The 16,402-nt window shown below is 43.9% G+C and overlaps 1 protein-coding gene across 1 annotated transcript in view; it reads right to left on the minus strand.

Moving 5' to 3' along the window:
• ADAMTS19 (ADAM metallopeptidase with thrombospondin type 1 motif 19) overlaps positions 1–16,075 on the minus strand; it is a 151,904-nt gene extending 135,829 nt beyond the window's left edge. The window contains exons 1-2 of the mRNA XM_089512177.1: positions 15,940–16,075; positions 9,009–9,613 (exon numbers count right to left, since the gene is read on the minus strand). Of these exons, the coding sequence (XP_089368303.1) occupies positions 9,009–9,613; positions 15,940–16,012 (678 nt within the window). The 5' untranslated portion in view covers positions 16,013–16,075. The remainder of the gene's footprint in view (positions 1–9,008; positions 9,614–15,939) is intronic.
• Positions 16,076–16,402: the final 327 nt, after the last annotated feature.

Here is a 16,402-nt window from a genome sequence, read left to right on the forward strand (position 1 = left end):
AACTGCCTCTTGGAGAGAGCTGGAAGCTGGAAAATGGCACTGGGGAGAAGGAGCCACAGGCGTGCACCTCTATGAAAAAAATCCTGTTTGCCCACACAAAATAGTTCCTGCTCTCCAATAAATGAAACATAAGCAGATGAGAAGTTTGTGCACTGTTTAGCCACTCCAACGTACAGCTGGAAGAATCAGGCAGCATAAACTAGCATGCTGTTCAAAAATGATAAGCCAGGAAACCTTGCCTAATTGTTGCATCTGAACCAAGCATCATTATCATTATTATTATTAAAATATATATAGATTCCAAAATCTTTAAAATATATCCAAAACACTTCTGGTCCCAAGCATTTTGGATAAGGGATACTTAACCTGTACTGTGCTTTCACTTTACAGAAAGGATAACTAAATTTCAGGTCTCCATCAGACTATATCTTCAGAGTTGTTCCCTGAGTTCTGTTTTCTGTTTCCATCTGACATTTCCATTGATGTCCTCCTACCTAGATATTTTCTTCTGACAGTAAATCTGATAGTGCCTGTCTAAACATCTCTATCTACAGTTTAAACAAATGATAAATTAAAGAAAACAGAGAAAAGCCTTTTGAACTCTGTGACCTTTTAGTGACAGAGATATTCCCACTCATCACCATGCCCATATGAACATGCCCTTGGAGATTTAGTTTAATCACAAAAACACACACACAAAGAAAGCTATATGCCAATGTTGTATAACAGTTACATTGCTTCTGAGAAACATAATAGAAATGTAATTCCTCTCAATCTCGGGTGGGAAGTTCCAGCAGCCCTAGAAGATATAGCAAATATGGTAAATAATGCTAGGAGCTGCAGTTCAAACACGATTCTCATCCTATATTAAATTATCACCAATTAAAGAAACAACTTTAATTTAAAAGAAAAGAGGGAAATCTGTATTAATACAATAGGGTTTATGTGTGCCTATCTGAATTAGCAGTACTTCCAACAGGATGAAACCAAGAAAGTAACTAGCACATATACTAGTGATGTATTATTATTATTATTATTATTATTATTATTATTATTATTATTATTAAGCATTATTTATATAGTGCTGTAAATTTACACAGCACTGTACATAAAATCTTTTAATTAGACAGTTCCCTGCCTTCAGCTTACACTCTAAGAAGACACGACACAAAAGGAGAATGGAATGGTGTGGGGGGAGAAGAGGATCAGGTCCAGCATTCTTCTCTCCCTCTGAGGTCTGGACCAAGGCAGATGGACAGATGGAGGGCTTTGTATCTTAAGGATAGGCCTGATGGCATTGGCCCACCCTCCCTCCCCCTTGGAGGCCAAGATGGAGTCAGATGCCTTGTGGGAAGGGCTCAGTTCCTTTAGGGAGGCCCGATGGCAAGGCCTACCTTTCTCTCCCCTCAGAGGCCAAGATGGAGTCAGATGCCTTTTGGGGATGGTTCAGTTTCTTTAGGGAGGCCCGATGGTAAGGCCTATCTTTCTCTCCCCTCAGAGGCCAGGATGGAGTCAGATGCCTTGTGGGAAGGGTTCAGTCCCTAGGCTTCTACGGAATATGATACTTACTTCTAAGGAGTAAGAAGACTCCTTGGAAATAAGTGGTGCCTCACAAGTATGTGTCCCCTCAAGTACAAGAAGTCTTGAGGTCTGGTCCTAATAAGTGCACCTGATTTAAAAGAGATAACTGGGGAAGACTATTAAAACTTTCACAACGCATGTTCTCCTTCTCCTTGGAAACCCTCTGGGTGACCTTGGGCAAGTCACACCTCTCAGTCTTAGAGACAGGCAAGGCAAAGCCACACTGAACAAATTCTGCCAACAAAACACTGTGACATGTTCACCTTAGGATTGTGGTAAGTCAGAAATGACTTGAACGTGTGCTACAACAATCTTCACTATTCCTGTCATGCATGTCCTTCCTCACCACCAGAAAAATGTTTAGAGTTGAGAATATTGGGAGCTTATTCATCCAGTTTGGAGAAGGGGAAAAACAGAAGTGAAGAAAGTGACATTTTCTCACTTTAAGTGAGATTAGTTGCCAGTTAAAACCACATGGATGAATTTTGTTGGTAACATACTTTGGCATAACCTGGGGCTTCACTACTTTTGAAGATGTTGCAGAAGGAGGTATTCAAGACTTGCTCACACTAGTCTTACAAAAACCTTTTTCCAAGCACTGGAGTGCACCTACATGGGCATTTAGTGCCTGCCAAGAGCATCTGCCAAGAGGACAGCAGCTGTCACCTCCTGGAACTCCAGCAAACATGGAGTTCCAGGAAGGTGATGTCTGCTATTTTCCTGGCTGCTGAAGTACAACCAGATGCTTCCCAGAGGACTTTGGCCCTCCCCCAGCTCCTTATGTTTGAAGAATCTTCACTATGATCCCGTAAGCAGCATACAAAGGAAAGATATTTGACAGCATAGAAGAAGTTGTGAGTACATACCAAATATAGCAATATAACTGACAATTAGAAACTACTCTGAGCCTTTCCTACAGAAAAAGCAACAAATGTTTAAATTAGTTGTAGGTTATTCTTGACATGTAAAAATGCATGGAAGCACTAGCCACTACTCCTATACAGCTATAAAGAAATGTAGCAATCTCACCATTTCACATAGTTGTTTTTTGTTGTTTTAAAGGAGAAAGAGAGATGCAAATCCTATTAGGAGATATCTAGGCTGGCAGGGGTGGATGAAAAAAAGAGACGTGATGAAAATAATGCAGATATGATTTATTTGAATATATTTAAGTATTCTCACAGGACATCAGTCCAGAATAACAACAAAGAATATTAGTCACTCCTAATGAGATTCACACAGTATGTTATGATTTAATTATGTCCACATTGTATCCACAATCTGGAAAATATGGACAGCTATACCTAACATATACTTTTGTAAACCTGGCAGTCACACTTGAGAAACTTAAACAAGGATCTGTTAATGCATCTTCCTCCAACCCCAAAGAATTTTGAATGTAAACAAGAAAACTGAACTCAGCTTTAAACTCAACATATCTATCCAATTTTACTTTATAAGTCCTATCAAAGCTGGCAAGACAAGAAGATTTAACAGGAATAAACTAATCCAAGCCCCACAAATGCTGGCAAGCAGTTTTCAGTGTTCTTCAGCTGAAATATTTTTTTTTTAATGAAAGCCAACTGTGTCTTCATAGCTGCAGCACTGTTCCACAGATTATAGCTAGCCAACCTCAAAGAGCAGGATGTGCTCATTTGAGATGTCACTGGATCTCTTCAGCATCATAGCCACTGTTAACAGCATCCCTGTTCATATTTTATAGGGTTCTGCAAGCATGCACATTAATAAAAGGTTAGGGGGAGAAAGAATAATTCCTTTGTTTTACATAATTCCAGAATTTTACATCATCCCAGCTACCAGTACTGCATCCACTCATCCCAAAATATCCTGGGATTTCGATTCATTACAGAAACCACTGCTGCTATCACTGCGTCAAATTCTGACTTTCATTTGGTATCATCCAGGATTAAATCTGCTGAAGTTATCCCAGTAGTTAAATGCCAGTATCAAGCATGTGTTTACATGATCAAAGCTTCAGAGGTTATTTCAAGCCTCACATGGCACAGACAGTTAGACAAAATGAATTACTATGCTAGTCTCCTCACCACAGAATTCTGAGACCACTCTGGCCCTATACAGAATGGCCTTAAAGGCCAGACTGTGGGTGGAGTCGGGGCACAGCGTCCTGACGCCGCATGCCCTGATTCTGCCCCCAGGGCACCATGATGCCGTACCTGCTCCAGATAGTAAGTAGCATCATGGTGTGCCTCCGGCACTGCATCCAGATCACGCAGCACCAAAGGGGCACCATACAGCGATGCCACCATGGCTATGACACCCTTTGGATGGCGCAAAAAGGAGCCACTTTTGTGGCTCCTTTTTGCGCCCTGGATCAGAGCTGTGGTGTGAGGTTACTGTGCCCCCAATCCAGTCAGGAAAGGTCTGTAGAGCCCCTCTGAGAACTAGTTTGAACATAATGGTAAAGAATGGTTAAATATTACATGTACCATCATTTAGGTTGTGTGCTCCTAGTCATCTCTCCTCTTTCACTGGAAGTACAAGAAGAATGGAAACTTTTTCTACTTTCAACTAAGCAGGACTTCTCATTATAGCCATATGATGTGCTCTGGTTAGTAATATCTATGTTTTATTGAAACAAACCAGAATCATTAACCACAGCTTGAAGTCTGCTTCTTTCAAACTCCATAGTTACCACAAATCATGTCTATCCAAGTTTTGAATGTCATTTGAAAAAGGAAAGAAGAGTGCTAATCTCTTCCCTACTAGAAGAAGAGAAGCAGATGCAGCAGTCTCATGAATATCATGGTTAGCATTGTATTGAAAAACATGAGGTCTAACCAGGTTCTCCAGAAGCCAGTCTCCAGTACAGTACTCATCTCCTGGACTACCATCAATGTGGTTCCAGAAGAGAGGAACTTGAGCTTCTGAGCCTTATTTGATTTGGCCCCAACCAAATCAACACATATGAGATCTTTAACACCCTTGATGTCAATCCAGTTTATGCAGGCTGAATGTTGGCATCCTGCCTGCAGTTCTTCTTCTTCTTCCTGACTTCTGCCTAGAGGTGCAACCACTTCCTGCCTCTTATTCTAATCTCCCTTTAGTTCCTGCATCTCTTCCTTGTCGCTGTCTTGGAAGTCAGTGTCCCTCCTGGCTCTGACTTTGAATTTGTCTCCAGTCTCATCTGTCTATCCTACAGCAGGCCATAAGGCCATCTACAACAATATCTATTACCCTTCTGATCCTTCTTAGTCTGCATTTAACCTTGACCTCTGCTGCACTCCATTTTACAGTTAATCCAAGGCACACCATTTGACACATTGTCATCTTCCAGCTTCTTTTACTTTAAAAAAACAACCTGAGAAACAGACTTGTCAAGCTGCAGTTGGAGCATTTGGAGGGAATACGCCTGTATAACACCTTTCCCTAACAGTTCTTCCCATTACAGAGTGCATCGTAGCTGCTTTTTGAGTAGTATGAGGAGGATAGGTTTGATGAGATAAGCATTCAGTGGTGGAAGGGTTAGTCATCCCCATTTTCAGTTCTACAGTACTTGTAATCTCCCAAAAGTATGATGTATTAACCAATAGCAACAATAATAGTAGTAGTAGAAATAGAAATAAAACACAAGTTACATTTCACATCTATTTTGAAACTAAGGTTGAAAACAGATGGCCCTAAAGGGGTGGAAATACAGTAGATTTCCCAGAAAGACAAGCAATTTGCTATTTTTCTATTTAATTAATTTTATTAATTTAGTCCTCCTCAGCGTCACACCTTTGTGCACTTGACTGGGACCACAGTAACCACATGCTGGAGCCCCGATCTGCATTTTTCAGCCCCAATCCAACGTTTTCTGCTCCTTTTTGGACCAGAAAAGAGGCACTCTTTTTGCTGCCACCGCTGTGACTCTTCTATACTCAAGCAGCATGTGGTGTCTTGTCACTGCACCGCAGGAATGCCCCAATGCTGCCTGCCATCTGGCTGGGCAGGCAGCATGACGCCAAATTGGGCACAGAGTCAGGATGTGCGGCATGTAGTCACCATGCCCCCACACTGCTGGGGAGCCGGCTCAAATTGTCAGTCTGTTCAGCCCCTGTGCCTCCAAAAGATGGGAGTTTTAATGTAAAGACACATTTCTGACATGTACTCCAAACTAATGCGAAACTGGACTTGGAGAAACAGAGTCCACTGGGGAATCATTGGTCTAAGAGGGTGTAAACAAGTAGCCAGTAACTCTGGGGAAATGAACAGAATTAAAAATGCAGTGGAAACTAATAAAAGGCATGCAGCTAAAACACTATGTTGCCCTGATGGCTCATAACCCTAAATGGCCAATTCCTTGTACATGTAAATGACTTATTACAATGTTCCACATTAGCAAGCCATTTGTGGTAAATTAGCACATTAGCAAACTGTTTGGGTCCATTAATTCAGTAATCCCCTCAAGTGATGAAATCAAGGCTACCTATGATGGCACTCTGTAGAGGACTTCATGCTGGAACTTTGTGATAGGTAATACACACAGACAACAGACCTGGGAAGTTTCCATGTTTGTGTGTTTCTTTCATGCCACCATTTGTATATGTGGAACAAGGCTGGGAGAAGAACTAGAAATTAAAGCAACATAAATACTTATGAACTCACTCACTTAGCTTCATCTTTCACTAATAGTGGCAACTGAGAAATTCTCTTGAGGCTTGGATGCAGAGCATTGCTTCTGTGGCCTGAAGTAGCACCATTTTGGGACAATCATTCCAGATTGGAGTAAGGCATTAGTTCACATGGCAGTGGGGGCAAAACAGTAGCAAAAAGGGAGCTTTCAAATTTGGGACCCTGCTTAAGCTTTGTGCGCTTTGCGAGACTTAGCTGGCAAGTTGGGGTTGCACTGCTGTTTCTGCTTTCATTAGTCAGACAGGCTGAGAGAAGATGTAGCAGAACAAACAATGTTTTGGGGGGAACTGTGTGGGGAAGGCACTTTTCTAGGGAAGGAAGGGGAGGACAGTCTTGGAAAGAGTACTTTGCCTTGGAGTAGCTTCAGTAGTTAAAATCTGTCCCCATCCATGCCAGTCTCCAGTTCAGAGCATGTGCCCCTCTCCACAGCAGTGAAGGACTCAGAGTCTTTCTTAACTGCGGAGAAACGTGGGAAGCCCAGCTGCACCCTTCTTTGTCTGCTGAAAAAAGACTGAGATTCTTTCTTCACCAAAGAGAAAAGTGGAAAGCCAGTTACACCCCTCTATGAACTGAGAGTCATTTTTCACTGGGGAGAAAAGTGAGAAGCTGACTGTACCCCACTCTACCCCAGTAAAGAAGGGTTGAGAGTTCCTTCTCACCAGGGAGAAGCTTCTCCCTTTGCACCTGATCACTTTGGAAGTAGCGAATGTGCAGCTGGCTAAGCAGTGATCAAGAGTCCTCTTGCCTGCACTGACCTTAGGGCAGTGACATCACAAGGATTGATGTCAACTAGTATGTTAACTCATGGTGTCACTTCTACCATTGACCTCCTCTCCTATCTGGCGATAGAGTGCTACAGTGGAAGTGTTAGAGTGGTGGTCATATTGTCACCCCACTTACTGTGTCACCCGATGAGTCCTTCAGCTCTCATACTCCCGTAGTAATGCCACTGGAACAAGACTGGCAAGGGTGAGAAGATTCTCAACCAGATACTCAGTGGCTGCTCCCAGGGTGACCAGTTAGCAAAGGGACCAAGATGGATTGTTCTGAATATGCAGTAAAACAGTAGACCTAATGTCAAGAAATATTGGAGGGGGGGGGGGGCGGTGCCAGGATTGTTAGCAAGGTGGAAGGGAGGCTGTAACCCAAAAACATTTGGAGACCACTGGTCTAAAGATTGAACACCAGAAGCTAAGGACAAGCATGAAAGACTGCCTGTCACCTTCACCTGTGAGATTCCAGAGCAGGGCTTGCACAAGATATATTGCTGCTCTATGCAGAATTCATGATAGCAGCCCACATTCCATGTAAAAGAAGCCAACTACACTGGCAACTGAGTCTTAGGGCTCAAACAGACAGGCCAAAATAAAGCTGTTTCAGGTCACTTTGGAGGTATGTGCCGCGGTTAAACGACACACACATCTTAAGAGGTCAGAAGCTGCACCAAAGCTGTGCTCCAGTCCTTAGGACTGGAGTGTGGCTTTGGTGTGGCTTCCGACCTCTTAATATGTGTGTGTCATTTAAACAGCATACCTCCAAAGTGACCCGAAGCAGCTTTATTTTGGCCTGTCTGTTTGGGCCTTTAGTTTAATAACAGTGATAAAAAGATATCATCTAGAGCACTTTAAGGTGCTAACTTAAGGCCACGTGCTAGAAGTATGGCACACTCACTTTTATAGCAATAGCAAGTACATTTCTAAACCACTTATCAGTGCACTTAAGCACTCCCTAAGGGGTTTACAAAGTGTAAGCTAATTGCCCCCAACAATCTGGGTACTCATTTTAGCAACCTCGGAAGGATGCAAGCCTGAGTCGAGCTTCAGCCCTTTTACTGGTATTGAACTCACAAACGTATGGTTTGTGAGTGGCTGCAATACAGACATTTAACGATTGTGCCACCAGGGCACTTTTCTGTTGTCTAACATCTTTTCCACTGTTTCCTTACCTCTAACACCTAGCATCTCCTGCTTGTGGTGGCTGTCTCAATTTGCCTAATAGCAAGGCCAGCCCTGTTCAAATTACATGTGGCTGGCCCCAGGAAACAGGAGACTACAAAGATGTTTGATCATCATATTGTTCCTAACAACAGGATCAAGCTGAAATCCTAGTCAATGCCTCTTGGAGTGTTGTTGTCTATTACAGATGGGAACACTGATAAGTAAAGGACAGGAGACTTCTGATATATTCAGAATGCCCTGAGAGCTTCCACTGTAGGACAAACTCACAAATGAAGTACATAAATAAATAACATCACATGATGTCACTACAGAAATGTATTCCTAGGCAGGAGACGTCTATGAACAGTACACCAAAATCACCACCACTATCATCATATATTTTGAATAACGACTTTAGGCATGCTTGATACTGTTTCCCTATGTTCAGATAGATGCAGCCTATGTCAAAACTGTCTTGATTGCCTATGATTGTGTAATTGTGAAACTAGCAATTACAGAAAGCACAGTTTAAATTTAAAAAAATGAGGATATGGATTACATTATTGTAATTAAAGAGTACAGATGGTTCTGAAAACAGATGGAGAAAATAACAAAGTTGAGTTAAACTAGAGAAAGAATGGGATTTTAAAAAGCAAGACAGATAAGGGAACAGCCAGGAACAAAAGAGGTAAGGCAAAATCAATGAGATTCAAAAGATTCATGGGAAGAAATCTCTCTCTTTTTTGTTTTTGTTTTTTGTAGAAGGAAAGTAAAATACAAGTGGAGAGTGGGGTGGAAACATGGTAGAGAATATACCAGTGCTATAATCCTTACCAAACCACCACAAGTGCTGAAGGAAGCGAAGGAGCCAGGGTAATGTAGCACAGACCCACTGTAGTAACACGATCTCTCTGTGTGGGTCTTGGAAGAGTATGGAAGACTCCTCCTCTCACTCTTTAGTCTTTCTTCCACAGCAAAGCCTGGTGCCAGGAAGCGACTGTCCCTCTTGAGCAGCAGATAGAGCTCCTGAGCAAAAGCTGGTATCCTCAGCAGCACTTCATCCACATCCTCTGGAGAAGAAGATAGAGGTGGGGAAGGTGGTAGCTGAGAAGTAGCATTAGATCCCTGAGGAAGAGGAGACCAGTGATAGAACTCCTGAGATTCATATTCATCCTCGGAAACCTCATCTTCTGAGGTCTCCCCAACTGGCTGCAGCTGCCTATCAGATGAGGAAGAAACTGAGCGGACCTCACGAGAGCTGCCCACCACCTGAGTGGATGCAGAGGTAGCACTAATATTGCTGCTAATGTTTCCACAGTTTCCATCAGTGCTGCAGCTGCCTCCTTCACCACTGCCTCCAGCGGGTTCCTGCTGGTCCCTCCTCCATAATGCTGGGTAGACAATCTCCCACTCCTCAGTGTCTCCCAGAGGTTGCAGGCCTACAAGTAAAACAAAACAAAGCAAACAGATTGGAGCTTAAACATAAGGTATGCAGTGATTGATCTGATACATTGATTGCTGTAAATGACATATCAGCAAGGATACGAGACTTAAGATATATCAATCTAATATTAATTGCTCATTTATTTATATCACTGCTGCCAAGCTACAATCAAAGCCTCCTTGAATCCCATTTTGGGAGAAAGCTGGGATATCAATCCACTAAATAAATAAATCTGCCTAATCCATGCCACAGTTTACAAATCCATCTAAAACTAAAAACAGTTTCTGTTTAAACTGTGGGTTTTTAAAACAAAATAGTTTTAATTTTAAATTAGACCTTAGCTACTTCTGTTCCCTCAGAAGTAGCTAAATTCTAATTTAAAAGAAAAATACATTTCTGCATATTTTTCTATAGATCATAATGTCTCATTTTGCAATACAACATCCTCACTGCACAGGAAAGCTGTAATTCATTCTGCAGTAAGCATGCAATCTGCTATACAGAGATACAAAAGATAGAGAAAGAATTTCTATATATTCCATTGTCTGATGTCCATAAAAAAAACAACAGTGATAAACAAGTGATACAATTTATCAAATATCAGGTTTGAATGGTTGGCGTTGATCCATATGAAAAAAAAATTCTCAAGCGTTCTGCCTCTTGAACATGGGACAGTAAGAAAGCATCTGGCTGAGGAAGGGAAGTTGACTTGACCAATTACTTCTGTAAAAAAATAATAATAAAAACCTTGTTGTATGCAAAATGTAAAAGATACATTACATATCTTCAGCCTCCTCTTTTCAGTTTTTCATGTTGCTGTTGCTGTGTGCCTTCAAGCCATTTCTGATTTATGGCAACCCTAAGGTGAACTTATCACAGGGTTTTCTTGGCAAGATTTTTTCAGAGGGAGGTTTGCTATGCCTTCCTCTGAGGCTGAGAAAGTGTGACTTCTGCAAACTCACTCAGTGGATTTCTCTGGACCAAGAGGATTTGAACTTTAACTCAAAATGTTGGCCTTAGGGTCACCATAAGTCAAAAATAATTTGGAGGTACAAAACAACAACAACAACAAACACCCAGAGACCTAGTACAACACTCAAAAGACTATACCACATGTGCTCCTTTTAGAAAAGAATTTATGGAGACATATATTTCTCAACTCTCACATATACAGATAAAGGACACAAAGTACCTTGGTAGTAGTGGCATGTGCAACCTATGCTAATGCGATTTTAGGCTGCATCGATAGAAGTATAGTGTCTAGATCAAGAGAAGTTATAGTGCCAATCTGTTCTGCTCTGGTCAGGCCCCATCTGGAATATTACGTCCAGTTCTGGGTCCCACAATTTAAAAAGTAGGTTGAGAAACTGGAGCGTGTCCAAAGGAGGGCGACCAAAATGGTGAAGGGTCTGGAAACCATGCCCTATTAGTAACGACTGAGGGAGCTGGGGATGTTCAGCCTGGGGAAAAGAAGGTTAAGAGGTGATGTGATAGCCCTGTTTAAATACTTGAAGGGATGTCATATTGAGGAGGGAGCTGACTTGTTTTCTGCTGCTCCAGAGACTAGGACCCGGAGCAATGGATGCAAGCTACAGGAAAAGAGATTCCACCTCAACATTAAGAGGAACTTCCTGACAGTAAGGACTGTTCGACAGTGGAACCAACTCCCTCGAAGTGTAGTGGAGTCTCCTTCCTTAGAGGTCTTCAAACAGAGGCTGGATGGCCATCTGTTGGGGATGGTGTGATTGAGAGTTCCTGCATGGCAGAATGGGGTTAGACTGGATGGCCCTTGTGGTCTCTTCCAACTCTATGATTTTATGATATTGCCCTATAGCATTTCATTACAGAAAGCAATGAAACAGCAAAAGCTTTCACTGTACCAAAAAGAAGACCCACTGGACATTGGCAGGTGAGAAAGAGCATAACTTTCAAGGATAGGATGCCCACAGTAGACTGCAGTTCCATGGTTATTTCCTCAGTGACTGGAGAAATAATTGAACACGTGCAAAGTGTTATTACAGCCTTTCTTTGGTAAACACTGATTCCTTATTCATGAATTCAATCATCCACTGCTTGTAAATGTTCAAAAATATATACACATTTGAAAAAGCAAACCTGAAAAAAACTTGATTTTTGCCATTTTATGTGAGGAACATTTTTACTACCCCATTGTATTTAACTGGACTTGAGCATCCGTGGATTTTGGTATCCATAGGAGTCTTGGAACCAAACCCCACCGGATACCAATCCTTCCGTTAGGACAGGGGTTCCCAACCTGTGCTCCAAGGACACCTGAGGGCTTTGTGGCCACTCCAGGAAAATGAAAGAAATAAAAATGGAATGAAATTAAAGAATAAGAATATATTCTTCTTATACATACATTACCTTGTAAGATATAAGGTAGGCCTCTTAGGGGCTCTGGCATAGAAATAAGGGCTCCATGAGTCAAAAACCTCGGGAACCCCTGCGCTAGAGTATACCTGTGGTTACATGGACCAGGGATTCCGAAAAGCCCCAACATTGGTATCCTTGTATAGCACCTGTCTTGAAAGGAGTCTGTTTTGAAATCCTTTGAGTGAGCTGAACCGACCTACCTATTCTACACAATTTTTGTTCACACATTGTCCACTCCTCAGGTTGAGCAAGGCTCCCCACAAACCACAGGGAAATTGGACGTATAATCCAATGGCAATCCGAACACAATCATGGGCTTTCATGTTATTGTGTGATATACTACCACATGCAAATTCAGGCAATGGCATGCTATTTTCAGGCAAATGCAATTCGCATTCATGTAAGTTCGCTGAAGTAGCGAATTCACATAAATGCATTCTGGCCCCACTTTCTTTTCATTCGAAATTAAGAGAAATTCCTCACGTGTGCTAAAGTCCAAGGGATGCATCCTCACTGGAGAAATAACCCAGTCTGACACTTCTTTAACTTCCCTGGCTCAGTGCTGTAGGATTCTGGGAACTGCAGTTGGCTGTGGCACCGGAGCTTTGGTGGGGTCAAACTGGGTTATTTCTCCAGTGAGGATGAGGTGACCATCTGAAAATCTGGGGGGAGCTAAGATTTTACACACACACACACACACACACACAATATCAATGTGTGCGTGTACAGTCAACCCTTCATTTTCGTGGACTTGGAATCTGCATCCCTCACCTGTTTGCAGGTGGCCATTAGAGGGGGACAAAGGAGGGGCTGCACTGCCATTCAAGCCAATGGGGCTTGAATATTGGAAAGTTTCTGTTTTTGCAGGGGGTCTGGAATGGATCCCCAGTGAAAATGGAGGGGTGACTATTCTGTATATGCTATATATAGATGTGTCTACATATATATGTGTGTGTGTGTGTGTGTGTGTGTTTCTGTTTCTGTATTTATTCAATATGTATATATATATATATATATATACACACACACACACACACACATATACATACATACAGTATATATTGTACTGTCTATTCTCCTCTATGGGTCTGAAACATAGGTCACCTATCGCCAACACCTACGACTCCTTGAACGCTTTCAACAGTGCTGTTTACGCACAATTCTAAATATACACTGGACTGACTATGTGACGAATGTTGCTGTCCTTGAGCAAGCAGGGATCACCAGCATTGAGGCCATGCTATTGAGGACGCAGCTGCGCTGGGCAGGACACATTTCTAGGATGAAGGACCATTGCCTCCCAAAAATAGCATTCTACGGTGAACTCGCCATGGGTCAGCGTAAGAGGGGCACCCCAAAGAAGAGATACAAGGACTCCCTGAAACAACACCTCAGGCTTGGCCAAATTGATCACCAACAATGGTCCGCCCTGAGCTTTCGGCAACTAGACCTGTTTGTCCCGGATTGGCCTCTTTAGTCATCAGTGCGCTTGTAGAAAGCGCGGGATGAGTCCTTCCTGAATCTTCGTTCGCAAAATAAAGCCAGAGAGAGAGAGAGAGAGAGTTGCGTGCACACACACACATATATATAATATGGATCCATATATAATATCTCTGGAAGCAATATGAATTAAACTATATATATATCCCTTCCTTCTTTCCCACTTAGTGTTTGGTTTAATGCAATATATTGTGTGTATGTAACAGGAAGGAAGGAAGGAAGGTACGTACATATATATATCTAGCCTTGAAGGCAAGGCCAAGAGGGCCGGGGGAGGGTCGGGGGCGTGGAGCTCTCCTTACCTGAGGCGACCCCATTTGACAGGCAGCCCAGCTGGCAGAGGAGGAGGAGGAGGAGGCGGAGGAGGAGGCGGAGGCGCATCCCGGCGCTGAGGAGGGGACCCAGGGCCAGTCCTGCTGCCCTCCCGCTCCCTGCTCCCGGGGGCCTTTGGGCCGGGCTTCTTCCAGACGACTCGTTTGCCCAGGCGCCTTGGGCTTTGGCTTCCTTTCCCCTGGCAGCCGAGGGAGGGAAGGCAGGGGGCAGGGGCTCCGAGGCTTTGAGCCGCAAGAGCTGTGGCTGGAGGCTGGGCGAAGGGGCTCCCGGGAGGCGCAGGATGAAGAAGAGCCCGAGGCCGGAGGAGGGAATGGGAAGGGAGGCCAAGGGCCCCTGTTTCCCGCCCTCCGACCTGGATGCGGGAGACGCGCGACTGATAGTCCGGAGCAAGAAGCCCTGGCGCCCAAAGCGAAGGCGAAGCGAAAGAGAGAAGGGAGGGAGGGAGGAAAGAAAGAAAGAAAGAAAGAAAGAAAGAAAGAAAGAAAGAAAGAAAGGGAGACGGAGAGTGGGGGCAGCAGGAGCCCGTCTCAGGGAGGCCAGGGCAGCGCTGGTGGCCCCTCCGCCCCCTCCTTCCCTCTCTCCCTCCAGGCAGCAGCAGCAGCAGCAGCAGCAGCAGCAGCGGAGGGTCCCTGCCGGCAGCAGCGCTCTCTGTGTCCCTCTGCTGCCCTTCTCTCCCTGGGTGGGAAAGGGGCGGAGGAGGAGGGCTACCAGGGAACGAGCGGGCTCCCCAAACTCCGGACGACGGCCCCTGATTGGCTGCTTGTGACGTTTGGGTTGGACTCGGCTTCGCCTTCTCTCCCTCCCCTCAGAGAGAGAGAGAGAGAGAGAGAGAGGCTTCTGACAGGCAGCTGGAGGGACCCACAGGTAGGGCTCCGCAGAAGTTCCCGCCAGAAGTGCCCTGGCCTTTCCCTCCAGAGAAGGGGGACCAGGCGCCCCCCCTTTTCCAGGGCATGCCCTGCATTTCATGGGATCCCAGAGATGGAAGAGACCCCCCCCCAGGGCCACCCAATCCAGCCCCATTCTGCCATGCAGGAACTCTCAGTCAAAGCATCCCCAACAGATGGCCATCCAGCCTCTGTTTGAAGACCTCCAAGGAAGGAGACTCCACTACACTCCAAGGGAGTTTGTTCCACTGTTGAACAGCCCTTACTGTCAGGAAGTTCCTCCTAATGTTGAGGCGGAATCTCTTTTCCTGCAGTTTGCATCCATTGCTCTGGGTCCTGTTCTCTGGAGCAGCAGAAAACAAGCTTGCTCCCTCCTCAATATGACATCCCTTCAAATATTTGAACAGGGCTATCATATCACCTCTTAACCTTCTCTTCTCCAGGCTAACCATCCCCAGCTCCCTAAGTCGTTCCTCATAGGACATGGTTTCCAGACCCTTCACCATTTTAGTTGCCCTTCTTTGGACACGATCCAGTTTCTCAATGTCCTTTTTGAATTGTGGTGCCCAGAACTGGATAAAGTATTCCAGTGGGGCCTGACTAGAGCAGAATAGAGTGGCACTATTACTTCCATTGATCTAGACACTGTACTTCTATTGAAACAACCTAAAATTGCATTGGCCTTGTTAGCTGCCTCATCACACTGCTGACTCATGTTCAACTTGTGGTCTACTTGGACTCCTAGATCCCTTTCACACGTAGTTTCATTCAGCCAGGTGTCCCCCATCCTATATCTGTGCATTTCATTTTTCTGCCCTAAGTGCAGTACCTTACATTTCTCGATGTTGCAATTCATTTTGTTAGCTTTGGCCCAGCTTTCTAGTCTATTCAGATCATTTTAAATTTTGATCCTGTCCTTTGGAGTTAGCTATTCCTCCTAATTTGGTGTCATCTGCAAATTTGATAAGTATGCTCCCAATTCTGTCATCCAGGTCATTGATGAAGAAGTTGAATAGCACTGGGCCCAGGACAGAGCCCTGTGGGACCCCACTGGTCACTTCTCTCCAGGATGAAAAGGAGCCATTGTTGAGCACCCTTTGGGTTCAGCCGGTCAACCAATTACAGATCCATTTAACAGTTCCTTTGTCTAGCCCACATTTTACAAGCTTGTTTGCAAGAATATCATGGGGAACCTTGTCAAAGCCCTTACTGAATTCAATTTCAACCTTCTGTCCAAGAGGAATTCCACAGTGTTCTCCATTTTGAGCTTGACTAAGAAGCATGAATTTACATTTCTATGAGTGTTTTGAGCTTTGGTCATGTCCTCTATTTTCCTTGAATTTTGCGGTGCCTTGTCCTCCTTTGCAGTTAGGACGCCTGGTCACCCTGGGCATAGGAGCACCACTCACTGTGTTTTTTGGCAATTGCTTTTGGAGATAAACATTTCTTTCTGCACAATGGGAAAACAAAACAGGTTTTCCCACCAAGAAGACCCAAAGTCACTGGTAAACAGAGACCCACTGTATATAAACACATGCACATCTCCCTCTTGTTCCTTGTGAATAGAAAAGACGATGACAACAAATTCATAAGTAATTAGTTAGGATACAAAGAATGGGGGGGGGGGAGAATAAGTAACTTAAAGATCCCTCTGCTAGTAGAGTTATTATACC

Source organism: Sceloporus occidentalis, unplaced genomic scaffold, assembly GCF_023333645.1.
Source record: "Sceloporus occidentalis isolate IW3139 unplaced genomic scaffold, rSceOcc1.0.p SCAF_1, whole genome shotgun sequence".
Classification (NCBI taxonomy): Eukaryota; Metazoa; Chordata; class Lepidosauria; order Squamata; family Phrynosomatidae; genus Sceloporus; species Sceloporus occidentalis.